Raw genomic sequence first — 27,485 nt, 5'->3', positions numbered from 1 at the left:
ATATAGAGAGACAAACACACACCAAATAGACAGAACGATTTCAACAAAGAGCACTTGTGAAGACACAGAAGCTGACACTGTTTGGTTTGGGTGTGCTTTATAGCTTCCTGGTCAACGACATCACCCGCCTTGACGTCTCCTCACGCCATTGGACTGATTTTACGAGTGCTTCATGACGCAAACACGCAGGGGCGTTCCCGCAGCGCTTGATGCAGCGCGAGTTCCCTTGGAAGGGAACTAAATATATTCACATATCAGCTGTCAGTCTCGCTGTGTGGAAGAAAACAGTATGAACTCAGGCACAGAGAACCGCTGACCACAAACAGATGTGAAGGGGTGAACTTGCCAGCTCCCGTTGTTAGCCTCCACAACACAAGACCAACAGTGTAAGTGGTATTGCCAGCTGAGACCTCTTGGTCTAAATCATACATCTCTAGTTATCAAGGTCGAAGTTAGTGGGGCTGAATTTTCTCCTTTTCTCTGGTGAATCAGCCAAAATATTATGTTTGTTGACCAATAAAGCATTTATGGAATGAGGAATCAAATTTTCTTTGATCTTTTGAAATACAAGAAGTCATTGTACTATGAAAAAAACTTTTTAGACCCCCCCAAAAATTGGTTGAAATCAAGCTTCCTCCACATAGTGATATTAGACTATGGTAGATATTTTCATCTGAACACCTCATCAACAACACATCAATGCCTACATTACCATATCATATTGGTAACCTGTGAACAATGACATGACAAGAAAGAGAGAGCAGGTCACCAAGACCATAGAGGAACTCATGTTAACAGGCGCCTAAAGCTTACTGCAAGATTTAAACTAGTTAAAGATTAAGAGATTCAGCCTTCTGAAGACTCCAGCATCAGGAACGAATGGATGGATTATTTCTTAATGATGTCTAGGATTGTGTTGGAAGATTATGTTTGTTCTGACCATTTCCCCACAGACTTGGTTTTGTAATCAGGCACAATTTAATGCAGAGTTTGCAAAGAAACTTAATGAAAGAATAAGATAGAGCAATGCTAACTCTATTGGATCTGACACAAGCCCATCGTAAAGAGCTAGTAAATAGTTTAATAAAAGAACAAATGTAAACAAATTCAAAATGTTTTTTTTATTTACAAATTACGGTTTAATATTTATGGATAATGTTTTCAAAACACTCACGTGCAATAGTGGAGGCACTGATACTTTTTCCTATGAAATGACCAGCCAATCATAACAGTGGCTGTTTACTGACAAGCCTTAAAGGAGATGTGGCATTTAACCAAAGTGTTTGTGACAAAAGGTCAAAATGAGGGTTGAAAATAAAATGTTTGAATATATGACGGTATTTCAAATTTTACATATTAAATAATCACAAACATCATGTCAAGACCCCTTAAATCTGCGTTCAAGTGCATGGACATGAAGTTTTTTGGGGGGGTTCATTACTTTTCTGCTCTATTGTGTTTTGGCTCATTATTAATCAATATTAATCGAATTAATTTATCAATATTAATGTAAATTCAGTCAGTTCCATCTCAAGTGAATGTGAACAGTAGAAAAAAAAAATGGTTGGGTATCAAAACATTGGATCTGTCTCACAAGGCAAGGCAAGGCAAGGCAAGTTTATTTGAATAGCACATTTCATACACAGTGGCAATTCAAAGTGCTTTACACAGAAATGAAGTTAAAATAGTCATAAGTGAAAAAAAAAATATATATATATAGTATAGTATAACAGTTATAATAGGAATTAAAAGGAAAAAAAATAAAGATGAAATCCCCTATCTGTGGTGGAAGAAAATGGAGAGTCAGGTTTACTTTAAAAATATTTGTCAGGTAACTGTGCGTTTAGACAGTACCCTTCCAGACAAATCTTCTTGGCCTAACTTGAGGGCGTTCTCTAGATGTTTTACCCGCCAGAGCAGATCTAAACGGGTCTTCCTCGCACCGGAGGGAGTACTCAAAAAATATTTGAGTATAAATGCAGCCAAAAACTTCAGCTACATTAGAACAATATACATTAAGCTTCCATCACTAATGGATCTGATGTAAATATATTTCAAATGAATCTAAACTAACAACATTATTTATTAATGCATATAAATGACAACATTAAAATAAATGGAATCAAACTGTGAGTGGAATTTTCTTGTGTGTCAAGAAAATTGCCAAACAATTCAAAAATCAAATTTCTCAATGTAAGATTGCAAAGAATTTAGGTCTTTCTTCATCTACAATATATAATCTCAAGAAAAGATTCAGGGAATCCAGAGAAATCTCAGTGTGTGTAGGGCAAGGCAAGAAACGTAATGTGGCCTTTGAGCCCTCAGATGGCACTGCATGGGGCAGGGGCGGATTTAGTGATTTGGGGGCCCCAGGCAAAATGTAGGAATGGGGCCCTATACAACTGCACACTTACAACCTTGAGGTTATTTTCACTGTTGTGATGATTGCTGCTGCACGACCCCTCCACCCCCACAAATTTAAAATAGACTGAAGGAAATTATTACACACATAAGAATTATTTCAACCAAAAATGAAGTGTGTCTGTGTGGAAAGTACTGTGCATCTACTCGGTCCTTCACAGAAATGAGTGAGCACCATTTAAAACGATAAACATAATACGCACTGTTGCTCTGTATTTAATTATAACATCAGATGCATGATATTTTTCATTTGTAGATTTCAAACTTTTTTTTCTGTATGGTTATGTTACATTTTATTTATCAAAAAGCATGTCTAATTAATTGAAATCATGAAACTTGTTTAATTTAACAGCAATTTATTAAAAGTTAAATTAATTTTTTTTAAATAAAAATAAAAATGGAATTTACTATTTAACACGGAATTTGTCACATTTTGGATGAACAAATCCAATGCAAGTCAGCACACTTCAATCAAATCGCGATATGGACTACTAGTGTATGTGAATATTAAACGGCAAAAATGCTGCAGTTGTAGGCTAAACGAAATCGCGCGTTTGCGCCATTCATTCCATGACATTCCGTTTTTATGAATGGATTCCGTGATCCTGTATGTGTTTTCGGAATCACGGAAATCATAAGGCCCTACACTTTCTACAAGATACATGTTCAACGCGCGCTGAACGCGTATCGTATATAAAAAGCATTTTAGGGGGCCCTTGGCTTTCGGGGGCCCCAGGCGGTCGCCTACCTTTGCCTAATGGTAAGTCCGCCCCTGGCATGAGGAACCATCATGCTTCTGTTTTAAATAAAGCCTTTTGGGGATCAGGAGTACATTATAAAACAGTTGTCACTTAACACAGTCTGTCGCTGCATCAAGAAATGTAACTTGAATCTCTGTTACGCAAGTAGAAATCTATACATTAGTTCTATGCAGAGATGCCATCCAGTTCTCTGGGCCTGAGCTCATCTCAAAGGGTCAGATGAGTCCATGTTTCAGCTTGTTTTTGGGAAAAACGGACATTGAGTTCTCTCAGACCCAAAGACGACAGGGACCATCCAGACTTTCATCAGCGACAGGTGCAAAAGCAAACATCTGTCATGGTATGGGGGTGCATCAGTGCAAACGGCATGGGTGATTTGCATGTGTGTGAAGGTACCATTGACGTGGAGGCGTATACTGGGACTGTTTAGAGACTTATACTGCCATGTGCACATGCTAAAACAGAGTGGTTTCATAGACACATGCAGTCCAGATCTGTCTCTTATTGAAAATGTATGGCCCATCATGAAAAGGAGAATCAGACAACGACTTCGGACTATTGAGCAGCTGTCTTGTATCAGGTGAGATTGGGCAAAAATTCCAACAATTAGTATCCTCAATTCCCAAATTATTTAAAAGTCTTATTAAAGGGAAAGTTGATGTGACACAGTGGTAAACATGCCTCTGTCCCAACTTTTTTGGAGTGTTTGCAGCCATCAAAATTAAAATATGTTTATATTTTCAAAATAAAATTAAGTTGGTCAGTGAAAACATTGTAAATCTTTTCTTTGCATTTTTGTTTTCTTCTCTATTATTGATTTAATTGCATTTTACAAAATGTCCCAACTTTTCTGGAAATGGAGTTGGTGGCCATGGACTTTCTGGTACAAAAGCGGCCCATCACATGCGTTCTGCAACACACCTCATCAACACAGGTTCATATATCTGGAGTAAGTACAGGCGTTTCAAACAATGGGTGATGGCAGAGTGGCCAACGCAATCTCACAGCAATTCATACGTATTTTATGGGGTGGCCAATTTATACAAATTCGAATCACCTCACTCGTATGATTTGTCCAGACCCCAGTGATGGGTAGGTTTAGGGGTGGTCCTACCTAGTGACGCTTTTTAAAAAATCGTACGTGTGAGGTCGAAAAAATTCATATGAATAGCCACCTTGTAAAATATATTCAAATTGCTGTGAGATTGCTTTGGAGTGGCTGATAAATAAAGCAAACTCTCTCAGACTGTCTCAGAAAAGCTATTTATTATTCTCCATTTAAGAATGATCTATCATTAATTGTATTAGTTTTGGGGAATTAATGAAGTGGTTGGTATTTCTGAGAATTTTGGCTTAGCAATATTAGAGACAGACTAACAACAGTAGATCGGATTTTCTTCAGTAAGAATAGCTGCTCTGAGGAATATTGAATCAAAGTAAAAAAGGATTAACTATATTGGTAACTGTAGTGGGTCAATATCCCTGTAGGGTGCCTTTTGGTGTCCTGAACATAAATAACTAATTTGCCATGATAACTTAACATACAAATGACTATGAAAGGGTGTGTTGTATTAGGGTAAGTTTTTTTATTCATAACAGAAGTATTACTTGGCTCTTTAGATACATTTTCAAGATTTTTTTAGTTTTGTATAAGAGGATGTATGTTATTTTGCTATGTCCCAGGCACTGCCAATTAAATTTGAATGAGAGTAAAATAGTAAAATCATAAAAAAATATATTTTTATTTTCCTATTAATATTTTGTTAAATAAGATATTACTCAAATTGAGTGTGTTGATCATTTTGTAATAAAAACTATATTTTTATTTAATAAAAAAGAAGAGTTTGTCCATGTCCCTTGAATGGTCCACCCTGTCATATTGCGGAATCTGCTCCTTTAAGAAAAGGCCATCTCCATTGTGACATCAGGACAACATATTTTTTTTATCTCTTCAGTAGGGAATTTCAACTGCTAAGGTGAGTAAGCTGCTGACTTTCAAACTGACACATTTTATTCATATGAGTTTGCTTACCTGTTTTGCCAAAGCTTAACAGGTCCACCCTGTCGGCATAAAATATACTGGAAGTGATTAAAATACAATATTTTCAAAATATGTACGTTTAAATATACCAAATTCTCTTCAACAAACAGACTAACTATTTAGCTAGTCACAGTTTGTTGTTGTAAGCTAATATGCTAATTGAAGCTCAAAATGTCCACCCTGTCGTTGTTCCATAATGTCCACCCTGTCGGTCACTTAGACTCGATAAGGTGGACATACACATGACAGGGTGGACATAGCTTTCTTTTATAGTTAATATTGTAATTTATAGAAATGTTATATACATTTTATAGAAACATCTGCTGTAGATAATATTTTGTAATTTAAAAAAAACTAAATCATTGCTGTTCTCAGGACATGCCTCTGAGTGTGGCAGAAAGTGCATGGCAATAAAGAAAACCCTGGGATGCAAACCCCGAACAAAGAGAGGCATACCTTTAGTAAGAAAGGGAGAGATGGAGGAAAGATAGAGATACAGGGAAGAAGAAAGCTATTAATGACCTCACAAAGAGAGAAAAACGTTCACAAAGGAAAAAATGTGGAGTTGCAGACTCCTCCTCCAACTCCAGAACCACTGGAGCTTGACTGTCCACCACTGCTAGGTCCCTTAAGGTAAGTATAAATGTAGTATGCAAATAATATGAAGGAAACATAACTCTAATTTATTATTTATTATTAATTTATTAATTATAATCACCTATATAATACCTATATTATACTTACAAAACAGCTTCCCTGGTTATAGTTGAATAATTTAGTTAGGGATGAAATAGGCCTAAACAACAGTGATTGGCCTAAAAACCTGACAATAATTTATGTATTCAAGGCAACGCCTTCAAGGAGAAAGGATTCAAGAAAGAAGAAATAAGAAAATTATGAAATAATTGAAAGAGTTGAAAGCAAATCTGTATGTTCACATTTTGCTGAAAATACGGGCAGGTTTTTTATCTCCCTGCCTGTTTCATCTCAACCAGAGAGGCCATTCTAAATTCTTGGTTATATCAATGTGATTGAGAATGTAATTTTTTTATTTATTTTTGTAAGTTGAATAAATGTTTCATTGCCATATTTTGTCAAGCTTTTTGTGTTCTGCTTTATGTGGCCACCCCGTTGTGTGCTTGTCCACCCCGTCGTGTGCTCATCCACCCTGTCATCTTGGTATTTTAAAATAATATTTAAAATAATAATTCAATCAAACCTATATAATCCAGTGTGTTCAATCGCTAGGTGTGGGGGCAATAACATGAAACATAAAACTGCGTCCAAATATTTTTTTTTTTATCCAAAAATGTGCGAATTATATGAGTTTCTTTAAAAACACATGTTTTACGTAAAATCTTTTATGTATTTTTAATTTGAAAGCAAACAAATAACCCTGTTCAGGAAAGGGACATCATACCTTGCAGAAAGTATCATTTGCATCTTAATATTGCAATGAAAATGTATTTAACAGTAATATATATGTCCATGACAGGGTGGACATATCCTATGGTTTATGCTCTGAAAAATGGCCCATAATTACCTAAAAAAAAATGTGTGGGAGCTCAGATAATATATTTCTTATATATCTGAGTGTCTACTTTTTATGACATGACATAAAGTGAATGGTAAATTAAAATTAAAATGTGTGAGTATTGTGAGGGTTGAAAGGCACTCTCTGGTGATATTGACCCTAGTATTGTTACGGTTTACGTGCAGGCAATGAGCTCACAGAGACGAGGGTAGCCAGGAGAACAGGAAACAGGAACATTTAATATAAAACTCAGGATCACAACAGACACGTACAACATAAACCAGAACCGACAAACACTGAGGGCAAACTGAGGGATTAAATACACAGAGCAAATGAGGATAACGAGGTGCAGGTGGTGGACGAGACACAGGTGACTGACATGACTAATTTTAACCAAACTGGGGAGAAACAGAATCTTAATCAAAACACACAAGACAGGGCATACATGTAACAAGTATGGGGAACACATATTGACTATTAACAACAATTTTTGCCTCAATAAATTCCTAACGTACTGCTTATTAATAGTTAGTAAGGTAATTTTTTTGGTAGGATTAAAGGGATGTACAATATGGGTATGCAGAGTAAGGCATTAATATGTGCTTTATAAGTACTAATAAACAGCCAATATCCTAGTAATATCATTGCTAATAAGCAACTAGTTAATAGTGAGAATTGAACCCTAAAATAAAGTGTTACCAATATTTTTTTCTAGTAATTGTCAAGTATAGTATGATTGATTGTTGCCACTAATTGCCACATACAAGACATTGTACTCTTAACGACGGCAACAATAAAAATTAAACCAGTCAATTATTTTGGAGTTATACTTTTACATTCAAAACAAATTTCATCTGTAAAACTATTACGACAGTAGAGCTTGTATTTGCATCGGTACAAAGACAGAATTACGCCATTATGGCTTTATCGACTGTCAGTTTGTCCAATATAAAAATGAATAGTAAATATTTAGACCTGAGCTGTGAGATGTAGGGCTGTAAGTCGCTTTTATCCAAAGCGACTTACAGTGCCCTTATTACAGGGACAATCCCCCTGGAGCAACATGGAGTAAAGTGCCTTACTCAAGGACACACTGGTGGTGATCGCTGGGATCGAACCAGCAACCTTTTATAAATGTCACACTCAGTTTCAAACCCACGACGTGATGCATTCGGGATATGTGGCCTTACACATTGAGCTAATTGCTCATATTTTATAGTTTTTTCCCCCTAATTAACAAGTGTAATATGATTGAGAGTAGACACCAATAGGTTCATTAGTCTGTACTTTCGACAGATAGATGAGCTTCAGGTGCACACTTTGTGAGATCAATTTATCTTCCAATCATTTGTTAAAGTCTGTGGTCTATAAAGTTGTTTATATATTTAAGGTTTATATTCATATGCAAGACTTTCTAATCATGTTAGATCTAATCATGTTAAATCATGTTTAATCCCATATCAAGTTAAATATATAGGCAGTATTCAACACATACCTCAACTCAGACATGTAGCGCAGACACTGGAGGAATCCCCTCACTTCACTCTCTTCATCTGTCCAGTCTCTCAGCTCTACTGGTTTCTTCTCTGTTTGGAGTTTCAGCACTTCTAGGAGGATGGAGCTCTTTCTCTCTGAGAGGTTTATGATCCAGACTGCAGGAGCTGACTGATAAACTGACTGTAATGCTGGAAGGACACTCCTGCCTGTTTGTATTGTATAGTTCTTCATGTGCGAGTACAGATCCAGAAGGAAATTGCAGCGTTTAGTCTGGCACTCCTCATAACAACCATGGCCACACTTATTGTGATCATTATTGTCACAGGGGAAAGATGTGTAGCTGCACACATATATTAACAGCGCAGTGAAACTCTCTCCTGTAGCTTCATCACGCTCTGATGCTGCAACACTCAGATTCACCAAAAACTGAACAGCAGTCTTTTGCTTCTCATCATCAAACAAACACACATTAAATCTGTGGAGACAAAGAAATATTATTTTACCATAATGTTTTTTCCAGAATATAAGTTGCATTTTTTTATCACCTGAAACTCAATGCTGCAATTTATATTTCAAAGCAACTATACTGTATTTTATGCAAAACATGGACAAAGCACACACAAACATATATTAGTTCTAGAACTGCTAAACCGCAGTCAACCAAACAAAAAACTAAAACATAGTCAACCAAACAGAAAAAGATATACAGCTCCATTTAAAGGGTTAGTTCACCCCAAAAAGGAAATTCTGTCATCATTTACTCACCCTCATGTCGTTCCAAACCCGTAAGACTTTTGTTCAATTTCAGAACACAAATGAAGTTATATTTAATGAAATCTGAGAGATTTCTGTCCCTCCATTGACAATCTACGCAACTACCACTTTGATGCTTAAAAAAAGCTCATAAAGAGATTGTAAATCTAATCCATATGAATTGAGTGGTTTAGTCCAAATTTTCTGAAGAGACACGATCGCTTTATTTGATGAACAGATTAGAAGTTAGGCTTTTATTCACATAATCATTCATCAACTCACACACCAGTTGTGGTAACCAGAAGCTCAAGCATGTTCGCTTGATGTGCGAGAACCAATGAGGTTTCTTCTCGTGTTACGCAGCACGTTTGAGCTTCCACAAGAGGTTGGTTCTCACGCGTTCTCAAGCAGGTTCAGTTGAGCTTCTGTGTCAGGGTTCTGTCACTTTGGTCTAGTTTATTCGTGGTTTTGTGACAGAGCCCTGGCACTCCTGTATTTGTCTTGTCTTTGCATAGGGTCTTGAGTGTGTTCAAGCCATGTTGTCTCCATTTCTTGTATCCTTTTTCTCATGTGAGCGTACGGGTAGTGTTCTTTCACTCACTGTGAGCTCTTGTCTTGTGTGTCTTGTGAGCGCTTGGTTAATATTTTCTTTGGCCAGGTGCTCTTGTGTTGACATGTTCTGTGTAGCACACGGTTTGTGCTTTCACTGGCCATGTGCTTTCATGTGGTCATGAAGCAGTCTGTGACTGCATCCGAAAACCTAGGCAGCTGACTCGTTGCCTCGCTGCCTTATCAGACAAAGGCTTGCAAGGCAGCATTTGTGCATGAAGGCACCTCACAAAACTAATTTTTGACTTCTAAGGCAGTGTAACCGTTTAATAATGTACAGCAAAATAGAAAGAGCTTTGGAGAGAACTAAACAAATATTGAATAACTACATTAGTAATTTCTCTCTAGAAATTACATCAGAAGTGGAAAATGTTGGTAAAAAAAAACAACTTACATTTATACACAAATTGACCAGCAAACGCAACTTTCGGACGCCATCTTTTTTTTCCAGCTCAACTGTCACATAATTGAACGCACAGGTTTGTGGGATAGCTATCAAAGGCAGCGAAGGATACAAATATGCTGCCTTCAAAAATCGATCAGATGAAGGTCTCTCAGGAGATAGGAAGTGAAGTTAACATTAGATTCGGACGTGCCTTGGTGCCTTCCTGCCTTGAAATGTGTCCTCCGAAGGCAGCAATTTCCAGGTTTCCAGGATGCAGCCTGTGAGTGTGCTAATTGGTTGCATGATCATCTTTTGTTTTGTGAGCACATGGCTTGTAATTTTGTCATTGCTGGCCATGTGCTTGTGTTTGTCATGTTTGGTGTGAGCACATGGCTTGTCATGTATTTCCTGTGCCATGTGCTCTCCTGTCTCCTCGCTCCTTTCATCACCCAAACCCTGACATTCTGTTTATGTTCGATGATCAGTGTTTATATGTGAATAAAAGCCTAAATTCAATCTGTTCATCATATAAAGTGAATGTGTCTCTTAGAGAGCGTCGTAGCCATCAGTCGCATTGAAGCAGCGTTGCCGCCATGAAGGGGCACTGTGCTCCCTCACTTCTGGTCGACTACACCACTCAGCCATGGAGTGGGCGCACTGAACTAGGCAGGCTATACTGCCTGGGAACTAGTAAGATCTCCCAAGTACTAGATGGCAAGTGGATGGGTGTAGGCTTGGCAGCCCTTGAGTGCGTTTACATGCACGTTCTTAAGCTGATTATGCTTAATAAGCCGACATTGAACATGTTTATGTAAACACGGTAACCCGTTTTCTTTTATCAGAGTAAGGTCATAAACGGCTTAAGCATAAACAGGTCGGTACTTTTTTGCCTCTTATCCCGATTTCGCGCTGCATGTAAACGCATTAACCTGCTTTCTGTCGGCTTATTGAAGTGCGCATGTGTGATCAACACAGTCTCACTCCCACTTGTCACATATTGACGCTTGGTCAGGACCCCTCGTCGTCACTTTTTTACGCACAGGGTACCCCTTGAAAGTAATTTTTCGACATGTAGGGTACTCCAGTGATTCCAATGAGACACCTTTGGCGTCATACACAGACGTGTTGGGCATGTGAATGTTATCATGATGGTTATAAAATGTTATACATTTATTGGGTTATAATTTTTCCATTATGATATGTTGGAGTATGATTCTCAATTTAATCAGCCAGCATTATTTTATTTACATTTATTGATTTGTATTTACGCTATTCAGACACATTTGAAAGTAGCCCAACCCCACCCCTTAACCTACCCATTTGCGTTATATGATATAAAACACAGAATATAACAGACAACATGCACACTTTATTGAAAAATGTCAAGTATTCCAACTGTTCCGAGGCCAAACGATTTATTTGTGTGAAGAAAAGACCCAAAAGCGATCTGCGTTTCCATCCGCACTGCGGCGCAGATGTAAACAAATCTAGACAGAGCGACCGTTTTGCATGAAAGAAAGAAGGAAATATATCACAAACGCAGTCTCTTTTAAGACCCAGAAAATTGTAAAAATGTGTTATCATCTCTCGTGTAGTAGAAGTGGTTCAGTCAAAACGCTGCATCTGTAACTGCATGAGAGAGTATATATGAGCCGTAAGTTCCCTTTCGAAAGGGAACTCGCGCTGCATCAGCTGACGCTACGGGGAACGCCTCCAGCGTGACAGGTGTCTGAACTACTATCGAATCACCGCAATCCTATTGACCGGCGACAGCCTATGATGTCATCAAGGTGCGACCAGGAAGTATATAAGGGCGCCTTGCCAACATGACACCGCTTCTTCGTCTTCAGGGACTGTTTTGTCTGAATTGCTTCGAGTAAGGTAATCCAAATTCATTATTGTATACACACGAGCTGTGTGTTTCTGCCTGGGATCAAGAGCATGCACAGTCAGCTCTTATTGAGTTGTTTGTTTGTTGTATAATGTGAGCATGTGTCAATCCGAGATCGCTCTTCTCTCATCTAATTCTCTTCCTGAGGGAAGAGGGTTTGGCATCAGAGACTGATGATGCGGTCCCACTCATGCCGAGGCTGAGCGCGGACGCACGTCACGGGTTTCCCGGGTAGAGCCCACTGAATCATCACGGGAAGGCATTCTTCCCTTTGACGATCTGGTGGCTGACGAGACTTGTTTGCAAGTGCTCTAGGGATGGCTGTGAGAAGGAGGATTAATCTTCTCAGCCATCCCGACTGTGTATGCTGAGCCGTTGAATGTTATGAAACGCGCTGCAGGCGGGCTGCGGCCGCCATGTTACCGCGTTAGAGGAGAGATCGCTCGTGTTGGACTAAACGATCGATTTCTCCCCAGCCATAATCATCGGCTCAGTTGGGCTTTCATTCCTTCCTGATCTTCCTATTTAGATCAAGAGGGCATGAAATAACCTATATTCGGTTCATATTCACTGACATCAGCGGTATGACATCAGCGATATGTCGCTGATGTCAGGAGGATAGGAGAATATGGGTATGTGTCGTCGCTTCCGATTAACGGGATGTGTGCAATTTCGCATCTGGGAAGCTGAGAGCTCCAACCCTGCCACCTAAACGATGTGTCACTTTGATGGCAGGGCATACACGGCAGCAGGTCAGCCCGGTGCTACTTCTAACACATGGCAGTGTTTCATGCGCACCAGCCCGGTTTGCTGAGGGATCTCGATCAGGGGATGTTTCCCTGATGCGGTGGTTGCGCAACAGGCGGAGACTGGGCCCGAGGGCCAGCATTGACTCTTGCGCGCCCCCAACAGTCGAGGGTGGGGCACAGAGAGGCGGACTCCCGGGAGAAGTAGGAGCTGTGTATCACAAAACGCAGTCAGCGTTCATGATGGGTCTCCTCCCTGAGGGTGAGCTATGAATTATATTGACCCTCACTCCTCTTCTTCATCATCTCCCCAGGCGCTTCTTACATCCGGCCTTGGTGGGTCCGCGATGATGTGCTAGGGCCCACCTGGCTGTTCTGTGAGTGCGTCCCCTCTGGCCCGTGGTAGTGGTTCATCTAAGCATACATGTTGTGAATTAAGCTTGTGGGTGGATATCATGGCGTGCCGCAGGCGAGCGGGTAAGTCCCCTATAAGAGGGAAAAATATTCATATATTTTCTGACTTATGCTCCCTGTATCCCTGGGCTTCGGGGATCGCTGTGGATCGTTGGATATTTCTGTAGGGCCTGTAGTTCCCCTGTTAGGATGGCTAGAACGGTCATTATACACCAGTTGCTCGGGCTCCGTGGTGAGCTAGTGTTGATAGTAGAGAGCCAGCAAAGGATATGAGTCATATTTAAGAGCTGTAACTGCTCGCTGTGTGGAATACAGATTTTTACCTCCCTTTTACCTTTTTTACCTTACCTTTTTTTAAAAAAAAAAAAAAGAAAGAGAGAGAGAGAGAAAGGAAAAAGAGTATCTCTGGGAAGGCATCGCTCATTCCTGCGGGTATGTAGCGTATTGCTAGGCATGTATTTTCTCCTAGTTTTAAGCTGGTAACTAGTAGCCGCCTTGGGGTAAGGCGGTTTGTATCCTCTCTCAGTATACGTTTTTTGAGAATGCAGGATCAGACTACGCTAGAACTACAGTTAGATCTAGAGCCAGATCTAGTATACGACTGGCACTTCTGCCCGAGTGTCCTTTTGTCTGGTGCAATAGGAGTGGCCCTATCGGGCCTCGGGTATAGATCTAGATTGGCCTAGGCTTTCTAGGGATTACGGAGACGTCCGCTAAATGCGTTGGTGCCCCGGGTAGCTATTCAATAAGTGAATTCGTTTTTAATATCCCTAATGTTAGCCTCCTCTCATGTAGAGTCGTCCGGCCAAGGCCCGCCCCCTTCTTTGCGTTCTGGGGTTTTTCACTACTAAGGCAGGTTGGTGCTGTGCAGAATTGATAGCGACTTAGCCAGTGGTCGTGGGGCAGGGTTAGGCCATCTTTCGTTCAAGTACGAAGAGATTGTATGCGTAGCTCAACCCTGCCCTCCAGAGCTAGTTTCTTAAAAAGCCGCCCGTTTTTGGCAGGCTCTGGCCCTGTTTATATGTCCTAGCCAGGTGGCAGTACTCCTCTGATAAGGCAGGGTAGATTTGAGTATCCCACTCCTAGCTCTGTATCATTCTGCCTCACCCATGGCTCGGGTTGAGCAGCACTTCGTAACTTTTGTCAAATGTTGGTTTGGTAGTGAGCTCCCTTGAAGCCAGAGCATTGCCATGGCTGACGCCCTTGCAGTAATGGTAGGCCGCTTTAAAGCTAGGTCCTTCATGAGGTTAGGGGGTCCAGGGCGTTGTCTGTGAGCAGCCAACTTGGGCAGTCTGGGTAGTAGACTCCGGGTCAGGTGGTAGGCCTCAGTAGGCCTCCTTGCGAGTGAGTCCCGACGTTGGGGAGGTTAGCGATTTAATAGCTGCAACCTAGATAGGTAGTCAGCCTTGGAAAGTAGGCCTTTTGCAAAGTCGGCCCCTTTTGTATTGCTATATGTGTTTACTCCCCAACGATGTCGGCCTCAAGTAGCAGAATTCCAAACTAATAACCCTTCTTAGTAGATGGATGTTATCTTGTCAGCCAGCAGAGAAGCTACTGTCAGTCCAGGAGTTATAGCAGCCAGTTTTTCATGCCTGCCACCAGGAAGCCGTCCCTGCAGGTCTGCTGTAAGGTAGCAGGCCCCAACAGGCCTCCCTGAAGATGGGCTCCACGGACGCCAGTCGGCAGTCGACCGTGACAGTCAGCGTGGATTGCGAGCAGGCAGCAGGCCCCTTCCAGGCCTCCCTGTGGCTCGCCACCGGGTAGTAGGCCTCACCAGGCCTCCCCTGGATGTGAGTTCCTAACCATCCCTAGGGGTGAGCCCCGGGACCAGGATGCCTCCGGCAGCAGACATGTGGGATTACCAGGTAGTAGGCATCACCAGGCGTCCCTGAAGGTTTGCCATGGGTGGCAGGCCTCAAGCTGGGCCTCCCCTGACGGCACGTCCCAGGGCTTCAGTCATGTGGACTAGTATGGACTGTTGGCAGGTGGTAGGCCTCACTCGGCCTCCCTGAAAGCTTGTTACCAGGTGGTAGGCCTCACTAGGTCTCCCTGAGGGTGAGTTCCTGAGCCAGGGTGCTCTGGCAGCCAGCCTGGCTTGCTACCAGGTGATAGGCCTCCCTAGGCCTCTCTGATGGTGAGTTCCCGAGTCAGGATGCTTGGGCAGCTAGCATAGCCTGCTATTAGGTAATAGGCCTCTCCAGGCCTCCCTGAGGAGACGAGTTTCTATTTTCCAGCTACTTTGACAGTTGGCTTCGGCTGCTATCAGGTAGTAGGCCTCACCAGGCCTCCCTTCAGCCGAGTTTCCGAGTTTGGATTCTTGAGCATTTGGCATGTACTGCTATCATATAATAGGCCTCACTAGGCCTCCCTAAGGGGTTGGGTTCTCAGTTCAGGAACTGTTAACTGGCATATGCTGACAGCTAGTGGGGACCTTGCTGTCAATATCTGGCCCTTATTCGGCAGCATCTGAGGATGGTCTTACCCTAGCGCGACTGAGGTCGCTTCTGCTACTTGGTTCCCATGGGAGGGAATTTAGCCTACAACCTGGCTAACCTATTCTTCGAGGGTTGTCTGTGAGCCCGAAGCTGCCTGGGTCTGATCAGATGGTCGTAGGCCCCTCGCGAGGCCTCCCAATTAGATCAACTTATAGGCCAGTCTGGCCTCCTGAGTGTTTCTACTTGATAATAGCTCAGTAGATCCTAGGATCGAGCAGATTAACTCCCCTCGCTGGCAAGGGTGGAAAGCGCTATGCTGAGTACCGCTCTCCGGGATGCCTGTCTCTGAGATCCGGTCTGAGGAGGACACTGCCAATCTGCAGTCCCTTGGGTTGGATGCCTCTCCAGGAGGCGAGTATCCAGAGGCTCTGTTCTCGAACAGACAAGGATGGCCCGGCCGAAGTGCCCATTGAAAAAGGCCTTGGCGGCGTTAGTGGCTGGCTGGGGCGCCCTGCGTCGCTTTGCCATGCCTCAGGGCTTGCCTGCCAAACAGTCCCTTCAGACGAAAAGCGGTGTCATGTTGGCAAGGCGCCCTTATATACTTCCTGGTCGCACCTTGATGACATCATAGGCTGTCGCCGGTCAATAGGATTGCCATGATTCGATAGTAGTTCAGACACCTGTCACGCTGGAGGCGTTCCACGTAGCGTCAGCTGACGCAGCGTCTCGTTCCCTGTTCTCAGGGAACATAGGTTACATACGTAACTGGAGACGTTTCCCCGCTGACACATTGTAAGCTTTATTTAACATCACAACTGACATAACATATGGAATAATCTGAGTCAGATACGGAAATTATTACTTGACGTCACTACAAGGAAATAATCTGATTTATTAATAAAGTCATGTGAACACGGTTTACTTGCGTTGTCAGTTCACTGGTTTGCATGTAAACGGGGAAAACGTCCGGTTACGTATGTAACCCTCGTTCCCTGAGGAGGGAACGGAGACGTACGTTAGTGACTAACGAATGGGGGTTTCGCTTAGAAGCCAATCATCTTCATCGTATTCAACAGCGCCCAATGGCAGTGCCAATGCCATGGGCATGCGGAATTTGCATGCGTAACTCCGCCCCACCTCGTGGGTATATAAGGAAGTACGCTGCGAACATCGCATTATGTTACTGCTGCAGGAGCCAAGACTGAACTCCTCGCGTTCCAGGCAGCACAGCTGACGTGGCTAAGGAAACGTACGTCTCCGTTCCCTCCTCAGGGAACGAGGGTTACATACGTAACCGGACGTTCCCTTTCGTTCAGTCACTACGACGTACGTTAGTGACTAACGAATGGGGGAACCTGTAAAACAGCGCCACTCAGCTGTCATCCAGTGCCCTGCGTAAGTGTGAGATCCCGCCACTTAAGGCCCTAGGACTCCCACTTATCACAGGATTACCAAGGTACACTGGGAAGCATATCCCAGTGAGGGAATGCCAAGATGCCTACCGTAGGGAGGACTTAGAGAATACACATATGACCCGCTGAGGGTTGCATATGGAAGATCTCTAGGGTACCAGCCGAAGGTGGATTTTTAACCCTAGGGGTGGCAGGGACTTGCCAAGGGAAAGACACCTGCTCACTGAGGAGGCTTATGGTGGGAATACTCGTGTGGGGGTCGCCGGAGGGGAACCATGCACACGGAGCACCTGGCCGGACATGAGGGTCTGGGCTCGAAAGGGCAGACTGAACTGATGTCGGCGTCGACAGTGCTGGAGGAGCTCAGGGCTCTCGGGGAGCTCACCTGAGGAAAATATCGCACGTATCCAGTCATGGGAGTGGAATGGCGAGCAAGCAAAGACACCTGAGCCTGGCCCATTACCGGCCACCCGTAGGGGCGAGTACATAGTCGGACACTGGCTCCACTCGGAGATTGTAGAATCTGGCGAATGTGTTGGGTGTCGCCCAGCCTGCAGCTCTGCAGATGTCTGTTAGCGAGGCGCCATGCGCTAGAGCCCAAGAGGAGGCCACACTCCGGGTGGAGTGTGCCCTCACACCAAGGGGACATGGTCGGCCTTGCTGCTGGTGTGCCAAAACAATGGTGTCCACTATCCAGTGAGACAGCCTCCGCTTTGAGAGAGCGCTTCCCTTCCGCTCTCCACCATAACAGACAAAGAGCTGGTCTGAGGTCCTGAAACACTGCGTCATGTCTACGTAGGCGCGGAGAGCGCGTACTGGACAGAGCAATGCCAAGGCTGGGTCTGCCTCCTCCAAAGGCAGCGCTTGCAGGTTCACCACCTGATCTCGGAACGGAGTGGTAGGAACCTTGGGCACATATCCGAGCCGGGGTCTCAGGATCACGTGAGAGTTAGCCGGCCCGAACTCAAGGCACGCTTCGTCAACCGAAAATGCTTGCAGGTCCCCGACCCTCTTAAGCGAGGCCAATGCGGTCAGCAGAGCCGTCTTCATAGACAAGAGCTTAATCTCGGCCGACCGCAAAGGCTCAAGGGAGGCCTCTACAGAGCACTTAAGACTACTGAGAGGTCCCAAGAGGGAACGAGAGGAGAGCGAGGAAGATTCAGTCTCCTCGCCCCCCTCAGGAACCTGATGATCAGGTCGTGCTGCTACTTACCTTATTGTCTCCCAGGAGATCGTGGTAGGCAGATATTGCGGCCACGTACACTTAAGGGTGGAAGGAGACAGCCTTCGTCCCACCCCCTCCTGGAGAAACGAAGCACAGACCCGATCGGGCATTTCCAGGGGTCTTCCTGGCGGGAAGAGCACCATGTGACGAAGAGGTCCCACTTCAACGCATAGAGGTGTCATGTAGACTCTGCCCTAGCGGAAGTGATGGTAGCGACCACCGCAGGTGGAGGCTACTCAAACCAGCCGCGTCCCGTCCAGAAGCCACACGTGGAGCTTCCAGAACGCTGGACGCGGGTGCCAAAAGGTGCCCCGTCTCTGAGTGAGGAGTCTCAGAGGAATAGGCCAGGGAGGGGCTGTCGCAAGGAGTAGCAGTTCTGAGAACCAGGTCCGGCCGTGCCAATGGGGCGACCAACATGACCTGCTCCTTGTCCTCCCTGATCTTGCACAGTACCTGTGCGAGAAGGCTCACTGGGGGAAACGCAAAATTGCGTAGCCCCGACAACCAGCTGTGCGCCAGTGCATCCGTGCCGACCATAGGTCAGGGAATAATACAGGGAGCAATGGGAAGAGTCCTGGGAGGCAACAGGACTACCTGTGCGTCGCCGAACCGTTCCCATATCAGCTGGACCGTCTGGGGATGGAGTCACCATTCTCCAGGAAGTGGCTGAAGCCGTGAGCTCGTAGGCTGCACGGTTCAGGACTCCCGGGATGTGGACAGCATGAAGGGACCTCAGATGCTTCTGACTCCAAAAAACGAGATGGCGGGCGAGTTGAGACATACGGCGGGAGCGTAGACCGCCCGGCCGTGTCGTCTGTCCTGACTAGTACATGTTGACCCTTCAGCAACGCTCGGAAGCGGTGCAGGGCGAACCGTACTGCCAGCAACTCGAGGCAATTGACATGCAGAAGGCGCTGGGGTCCTATCCAGGAGCCCGCGGCTGCTTGTCCATTGCACATGGCACCCCAGCCCATGGATGACGCATCTGTTGACACAACAAGATGCCTGGAAACTCGTTCTAAGGACACTCCGGTCCGTAGAAAACTGAGGTTCGACCACGGGGAGAGAGTCTGTAAGCAGGCCCGAGTCACTTGAACCCGGAGCGTGCCAGACCGCCATGCCCATCTCGGGACTCGATCGCGTAGCCAGTGCTGAAGCGGTCTCATATGAAGCAATCTGAGCGGCGTTACCGCGGCTGCAGATGCCATATGCCCCAGGAGCCTCTGAAACCATTCAGTGGAACCGCACTCTTGCCCTCGACTTGTCGAAGGGAAGTCAGCAGAGACTGCGCGCGCTCGCTCGAAAGCAGCGCGCACATGGCGACCGAGTCGATCCATACCGAGAAAAGAGATCCTCTGCGCGGGGCAAAGTTTGCTCTTCTCCCAGTTGACCCGAAGGCCCAGACGGGCTAGGTGATGGAGCACCAAATCTCTGTGTCCGCAAACCTGCTCTCGAGAGTGACCCAGTATGAGCCAGTCGTCGAGGTAATTCAGGATGCGAACCCCGTGCTGCCGAAGGGGCGCAAGGGCTGCCTCGGCAATCTTCGTAAAGACGCGAGGGGACAGAGATAGCCCGAATGGTAGAACTGCGTACTGATATGCCCGCCCCTCGAAGCAAACCGTAGGAACGGTCTGTGTCGAGGTAGAATGGAGACATGGAAGTAGGCGTCCTTCAGGTCGATCGCTGCAACCAATCGACTGGACGAACGCTTTCGAAAAGGCGTTTCGCTGTCAACATCTTGAACGGAAACCGGTGGAGGTAACGGTTCAAGACGCGCAGGTCCAGGATCGGTCAAGCCCACCAGTCTTTTTGGGTACAATGAAGTACGGGCTGTAACACCCGGAATTCACCTCGGCTGGAGGGACAGGTTCGATCGCACCCTTCGCCAGTAGGGTGGCAACCTCCGCTCGCATGACGGGGGCATTAGCCCCGATCATAGTGGAACGGACTCCCCGAAAGCGGGGAGGAACCTGCGCGAACTGAATCGCGTAGCCGCACCTGACTGTCTTCGCGACCCAGCGGGACAGCCCTGGAATCTGAAGCCAGGCTCCCAGGAACTGCACCAGCGGGGTCAATCGGACTACAGGTGTACCCGGAGTGGGGCAGCGATGCAGCGTTACCGACCCGGACAAGGGAGGCTGTTGGGCGTCCCGGTGTGGGGGTGCGGTTAACGGCTGCGTCCTGACAGAGGAGACCAGGGAAGGACGCGCGTTCCACTGGGGTCTGCTCTGCCAGGAGGCTGGCGACAGAGAGGGATGCGAGTGGCGGGACCCGTGGGTGGCGCGCACTGTCATCACCGGTCTCTGGGTTCTCAGAGACAGGAACATGAGTTCTTCCCAAGCGCTGCTAGCCCGGGGGCCAGCAGCGGAAGGATTTTCCCCCGGCCCTCCACCGGGGGAAGGAGAGGCCCTGCTACCATCCCCTGGGAAGAACTGGAACCCATCTCTGAGTTGTCCACTTCCAGCGTGGCGTTTAACCAGGCTGGGGAGCGGACTGGGCGTCATCCTCAACCACCTCCACGGCGCGGCCCGGGTGAAGGCTGCTGCTGGGGCCGGGCGGGAGGAGGGAGGGCGCCCTCGGCGGCGAGCGGACTGAGGCGACTGAGCCGGCGGCTGGTGCAGCAGCTGGCCGCCGGGGCAGTACGTGTTACAGCCTCAGTCTGCTCTGGGGCGGCCGAGAACTGTTGGGCGCAGTTCCCAGCCGCGCCGCCGAAGAGACCAGCCTGGGATATGGGTGAGTTGAGGGGGCGGGCCCACTCAACGTCCTCCAAATCACCAGGTAAGGCCAGGTGTTCTCCCGGACCACAGCTGTGGACATCTCCCGACCCAGGGAGCGTGTGGCCACCTTCACCGCCCGGGGGCGGGATCAGTCGCGGCACGCAGCTCAATGAAGAGCCCTGGGTCGGCTCCACCCTTGTGCATGTGCAACGGGGCGGCGGCCTGCCCGTAGCTCTGCAGGACCACGCCACCGAAGTAGACGAGCCCACAGGCTTTGGGAGGGTGCTTAGGACAGCCACACCACGCCACGTCAAGCCCTCTGTGGACACCGTAGTGCGCAACAGAGAGTTCAACAGTGGGGGTGAGGGGGCCCCAGTGTACCCTAGGCCGCGGCCGCATCAAGGGCAGAGAAGGTGGAGGAGGCCACCAAACGATCGCGGGAAGCACGGGGACTTCCAGGACCGCGTGATCTCCTCATGCACCTCGGGAGCGAAAGGCATTGGGGGCGGGGCCCAACAGCTGTCGGGTGCCGTCCCCAAAAACCAATCGCGCAACCACGAGCACTCGCGACTGGGCGGAGTTCCACACCAGCGCGAGACTCGCGGCTGCCCGAGATAACATGGCTGTCAACCTTAGGTCGGATCAGGCAGCGCTGACACACCCGGAGGCGGAGCACAACTCCTAATCGTCATCCCCAAAGGACTCCAGCCCACCTTGGGATGCGGCGATCGACATCTCACTGCTATCTGGAGCGTGAACGAAACGAACGAGGCGTCAGAGACGGGCCGCTGTTTCAGTCCAACACTCGCGGGTTTAAGCAATGTGCAAGAGGGGGCGTGGCCCGAGGAATGATCGTCGGGGTTCTTAATACCACGGCACCGCACTCAGGTCACCCTGGCCACCAGCCAAAGTACCGCCTCACTCGGAGACGGTAGATTGGGGTGTGGCAGAGGGGACTCTCTCTCCTCACGGAGATCACTGAGTCTCGACCGCAACATCGCGATGGTCACGTTCCCGCAGTGGGAACATGACGCATCCACAAACACTGCCCGAACGTGCTGAAGCCCAAACACATCGAGCAGTGAATGTGCCCATAGACAGCAACGGAGATCGATCGCACCCGGAAGTGCACGGGCGAACCGTCTTGAGAAAGACGTGCCACGCGCAAGCTCTTTTTGTGAGAGGAAAGCTCTGCAGAGTGCCGAAGCGCCCAGGGAAACACACACACAGCTGTTGCAGATCACTGCACAGATCAGCAGGCAGGCAGCATGAGATCGCTGGAACGCGCCGTAACACCAACACCCTGGAGAACCGCTGGTCTCTCGAAGACTGAAGAGAAGACTTGTGAATTCAGGCTTGTAGGAGTGAAGAGATCCTCTTGGCTCCAAAGCAGAAACATAATGCGATGTTCGCAGCGTACTTCCTTATATACCCACGAGGTGGGGCGGAGTTACGCATGCAAATTCCGCATGCCCATGGCATTGGCACTGCCATTGGGCGCTGTTGAATACGATGAAGATGATTGGCTTCTAAGCGAAACCCCCATTCGTTAGTCACTAACGTACGTCGTAGTGACTGAACGAAAGGGAACTGGTTATTTCAATAAGCTGATATTTGTGAGTTATCAGCTTACTGGCGGGCATGTAAACATGCTCAATGACTACCATAGTGTGGTGGTGGTGGTGTTGGGGGGGGGGGGGGTATTTGTTCTTATTTAAGTGTTTGCTTTTCTTTTCTTCATGACAGAATTTCATTTTTGGGTGAACTAACCCTATCCCTAACTATTTTGTGGTATAAATATAATTTATTCTGAAGCAATATTCTCATCTGTGTTCTATCAGCTTTTACATACTTAAATCTGCATATTTGTGATATACAAATTATTATTTTTTACCTTATTAAATGTATGCATCATTTATAAGGTCAAATTCTTACATTTGATCAATACATTCAGTTATAATAATAAGACACTAAGCCTGTAGGGCAACAGTGAAAAGGGACCCCTCTCAAACAGTGCTGCGCCGTATTCCGAAGGTTGTTTAAAGGGTTAGTTCACCTAAAAATGGAAATTAGCCCATGATTTACTGATGCATAAGTAGAGAATAGAGCAAAATCTCTGTGCATGTGTCAGTTCAGTTGTTATTCTTTCGCTGTCTGCCAGAAGTTAGTTACTTGATAAAGTTTTAAATATGAATATTTTTCTCACACAAACGAATCGCGTTTTGCTTCAGAAAGCCTTTATTAACCCCCTATAGCTGTGTGGATTTCTTTTATGATGGACAGATGCACTTTTGTGGACGTCAAAAACAAACACAGACACAAACTATCATTCACTGCCATTATAAAGCTTGGAAGAGCCAGGAATTTTTTTTAATATAACTCCGATTGTGTCCGTCTGAAAGAAGAATGTCATATACACCTAGGACTAGGGTGAGTGAATTATGGGCTAATTTTATTTTATGGGTGAACTATCCCTTTAAGCAACATACACTGGTAATGTGGTATAATAAAAATTAATATCATAACAACAATAAACACCGGCATTCTTTATGAACTTGTATACCGGCCAGCACTAGCTGTTACCAAGCAAATTAAATAATTTACACTGCAAAATTACAACTGCAATAAATAGCTTAATGTTATGAGATTAAAGGAATAGTTCACCCAAAAAAAGAAAATTTTATTAGAAACGATCAGTTTGTGAGAGAAACCAAACAGTATTTGTATATTTTTTTAACCTCTAATACAGGGGTGTCCAAACTCGGTCCTGGAGGGCCACTGTCCTGCAGAGTTTAGCTCCAACTTGCCTCAACACCTGTCTGGAAGTTTCTAGTATACCTAATAAGACCTTGATTAGCTTGTACAGGTGTGCTTAATTGGGGTTGGAGCTAAACTCTGCAGGACAGTGGCCCTCCAGGAGCAGGATTGGACACCCCTGCTCTGATACAGTGGTTCTCAAACCTGTCCTGGGGACCCCTCACCATAGCACATTTTGTATGTCTCCCTGATCAGACACACCCAATTAAAGTATTGCAGTCTCTTCTAATGAGCTGATGATTTGAATCAGGTGTGTTAGATGAGGGAGACATGCAAAATGTGCACTGGTAAGGGGTCCCCAGGACAGGTTTGAGAACCACTGCTCTTATACATCACTATGTCCAACAGCCTTCATCACGCGCGATCACTTCCAGTGAGTGAGGTCAATGTACATGATCTGGCTTAGATGATACGCGCGAGAGATCAGATAAAGATCGTATATTGTACATTGACCTCACTCACGTCAAGTGATCGCGTGCTGAAGACTGTTGGACATAGTGATGTATTAGAGGTAAAAAAATTATATAAATACTGTTCGGTTTCTCACACAAACCGATCGTTTTGTGTCTTAAGACATCAATGTGTCGTCACGAGCCGCTGTGTTTAATATGGATTTGTCTGTGCATGTTTTTTTACTGTTTTTTTACTCTCATAGATTTTGTTACCATTCACATGCATTATACCCCAGCCAGCACAGTCATGTGGGGCCCATATGGGCGTCACCAGGGCTGTCTAACTGGGGCCCAGCTAGTTTTGTCCTCAGTTTCCATGTAGGCCCCACATGGGCTAGCCCAGATGAACTTAACACTGCTCAGTGTGCACACTACAGGCTGATAAATGTAACTGAATCAGTGTTGGAGTTAATGAGATAATTAAGTGATTAATAGAGTAAAGACTGAATATTACTGAAGACTCCTGATGATAACAAGCAGAATCGCTGAAGGACAGAGAAACACAAAAGACTTCAGACACAACTTCACAAAAGCATTATCAGCTTCCCTTTTTACCTATTAGATTGACTTTCTGTTATCTTAGTTTTTATTGATAATTCCCACTGAGCAAAGGTGTTTGTTGAAAAGACGTCCACTGAGGAGCCAGAATGAAAGTTTTTATGACGTCTGTTTTTGACGTGTTCTGCACGTCCGATATAGACGTTCATGGAACCTCAAGGTTAAAAACTAGTTCAAATTGTGGACATATTTTCCATTTGTAATTGCAAAGCAACTCACAGAGAGTGTGTGTTTGTCCAGAAATCATGAAAATAAAAGAAACTTAGCTCACAACTTTAGACACTTTAGAAAACGTATCATCTGTAATTCACACATCTTTGGATCGTGAGAGAATCGTGGGATTCAATCCAGGATCTTCTTGCTGTGAGGAGACAGTGTTTCCCACTGAGACACTGGTGCTGCCCTTAATCACAGACATAAGACACACTTTGACTATTTCTGTCAGACGTCTACAGAAGCTCTTACTGAGAATTAACAGAGCTTTAGATGTTGATGTTTATGTTTCATTTGAAGTCACCATTGTGGTGGGAAGCGTTTGCTTTAGTTGGGCTCTTGGTCCCCATATTTGTGTTAGCTTTTCTTTGGCTGCTGTAACTGTGTGTGTGAGAAACACAATAGTTGTGGCTGAGAAAGCAAAGATAAAGTGACTTCAGGTGTTGTCAGCTCCTTGTTGATGACTAAATCATCAGAAGTCAAGAATCTGATGTTATGCTTTTGAGTTTTGTGTTCTTGTTTGGCAAATTTTATTAGTTTATTTACTATAACCTTGTGAATCCACTGTATCGGGGCTAATAGCAATAAACAAATCACTCATCCTGAAAGATGATAAAACAGCAGGTGCACATTGTTTTGAGAAAATATTTCACATAGTCACACACAGACATATGATTCACAACAACGGTGACAATCATAACAAAAAAACTTCATGCTGCAATGCATGATGGGTAGCTTCAAAGTACAAAACTCATGCTTGATTGTCACCGTTGTTGTGAATCATATGCAAAATCTTGATGTCTGCGTGTGACTATGTGAAATATTTTCTCAAAACAATGTGCACCTGCTGTTTTTTCATCTTTCAGGATGAGTGATTTGTTTATTGCTATTGGTGTCAATACAGCAGATTCACAAGGTTACAGTATATAAACAAATTATTATTTGCAGAACAAGAACATAAAACTCAAAAGCACAACATCAGATTCTAGACTTCTGATGATTAAGTCATCAACAAGGCGCTGACAACACCTGAAGTCACTTTATCTTTGCTTTCTCAGCCATAAGTATTGTGTTTCACACACACAGTTATAACATCCAAAGAAAAGCTAACTCAAGTACAGGGACCAAGAGCCCAACTAAAGCAAACGCTTCCCACCACAATGGTGACTTCAAATTCACCATAAATATCAACATCTAAACCTCTGTTAATTCTCAGTAAGAGCTTCTGTAGACGTCTGACAGAAATAGTCAAAGTGTGTCTTATGTCTGTGATTAAGGGCAGCACCAGTGTCTCAGTGGGAAACACTGTCTCCTCACAGCAAGAAGATCCTGGATTGAATCCCACGATTCTCTCACGATCCAAAGATGTGTGAATTACAGATGCTAAATTGTCTAAAGTGTCCAAAGGTGTGAGCTAAGTTTCTTTTATTTTCATGATTTCTGGACAAACACACACTGTCTGTGAGTTGCTTTGCAATTACAAATGGGAAATATGTCCACAATGAGCACATTCAAACTAGTTTTTAACCTTGAGGTTCCATGAGCGTCTATATCGGACGTGCAGAACACGTCAAAAACAGACGTCATAAAAACTTTCATTCTGGCTCCTCAGTGGACGTCTTTTCAACGTACACCTTTGCTCAGTGGGAATTATCAATAAAAACTAAGATAACAGAAAGTCAATCTAATAGGTAAAAAGGGAAGCTGATAATGCTTTTGTGAAGTTGTGTCTGAAGTCTGTTGTGTTTCACTGTCCTTCAGTGATTCTGCTTGTTATCATCAGGAGTCTTCAGTAATATTCACTCATTACTCATTAATCACTTAATTATCTCATTAACTCCAACACTGATTCAGTTACATTTAACAGCCTGTAGTGTGCACACTGAGCAGTGTTCAGTTCATCTGGGCTAGCCCATGTGGGGCCTACATGGAAACTGAGGACAAAACGTCTCGGTTATGTATGTAACCCTCGTTCCCTGAGGAGGGAACGGAGACGTACGTTAGTGACTAACGAATGGGGGTTTCGCTTAGAAGCCAATCATCTTCTTCGTATTCAACAGCGCCCAATGGCAGTGCCAATGCCATGGGCATGCGGAATTTGCATGCGTAACTCCGCCCCACCTCGTGGGTATATCAGGAAGTACGCTGGCAACATCGCATTATGTTACTGCTGCAGGAGCCAAGACTGAACTCCGCGTTCCAGGCAGCACAGCTGACGTGGCAAAGGAAACGTACGTCTCCGTTCCCTCCTCAGGGAACGAGGGTTACATACGTAACCGAGACGTTCCCTTTCGTTCAGTCACTACGACGTGCGTTAGTGACTAACGAATGGGGGATCCTATTCAACAACGCCACTCGGCTGTCATCCAGTGCCCTGCGTAAGTGTGAGACCCGCCACTTAAGGCCGTAGGACTCCCACTTAACACAGGATTACCAAGGTACACTGGGAAGCATATCCCAGTGAGGGAATGCCAAGATGCCTACCGTAGGGAGGACTTAGAGAATACACATATGACCCGCTGAGGGTTGCATATGGAAGATCTCTAGGGTACCAGCCGAAGGTGGATTTTTAACCCTAGGGGTGGCAGGGACTTGCCAAGGGAA

At 45.3% G+C, this 27,485-nt stretch overlaps 1 protein-coding gene across 20 annotated transcripts in view; it reads right to left on the bottom strand.

Moving 5' to 3' along the window:
* Window positions 1-27,485, bottom strand: part of LOC307130835 (uncharacterized protein) — a 154,349-nt gene that overhangs the window by 91,555 nt on the left and 35,309 nt on the right. For all 20 annotated transcript variants that reach the window (XM_079824060.1, XM_079824065.1, XM_079824070.1 and 17 more), the window contains one exon: window positions 8,253-8,729. In XM_079824060.1, the coding sequence (XP_079680186.1) occupies window positions 8,253-8,729 (477 nt within the window). The remainder of the gene's footprint in view (window positions 1-8,252; window positions 8,730-27,485) is intronic.

This window comes from Gobio gobio (genome assembly GCF_949357685.1).
Source record: "Gobio gobio genome assembly, chromosome: 8".
Lineage (NCBI taxonomy): Eukaryota > Metazoa > Chordata > Actinopteri > Cypriniformes > Gobionidae > Gobio > Gobio gobio.
This window is presented reverse-complemented; position numbering and strand designations above follow the sequence as displayed.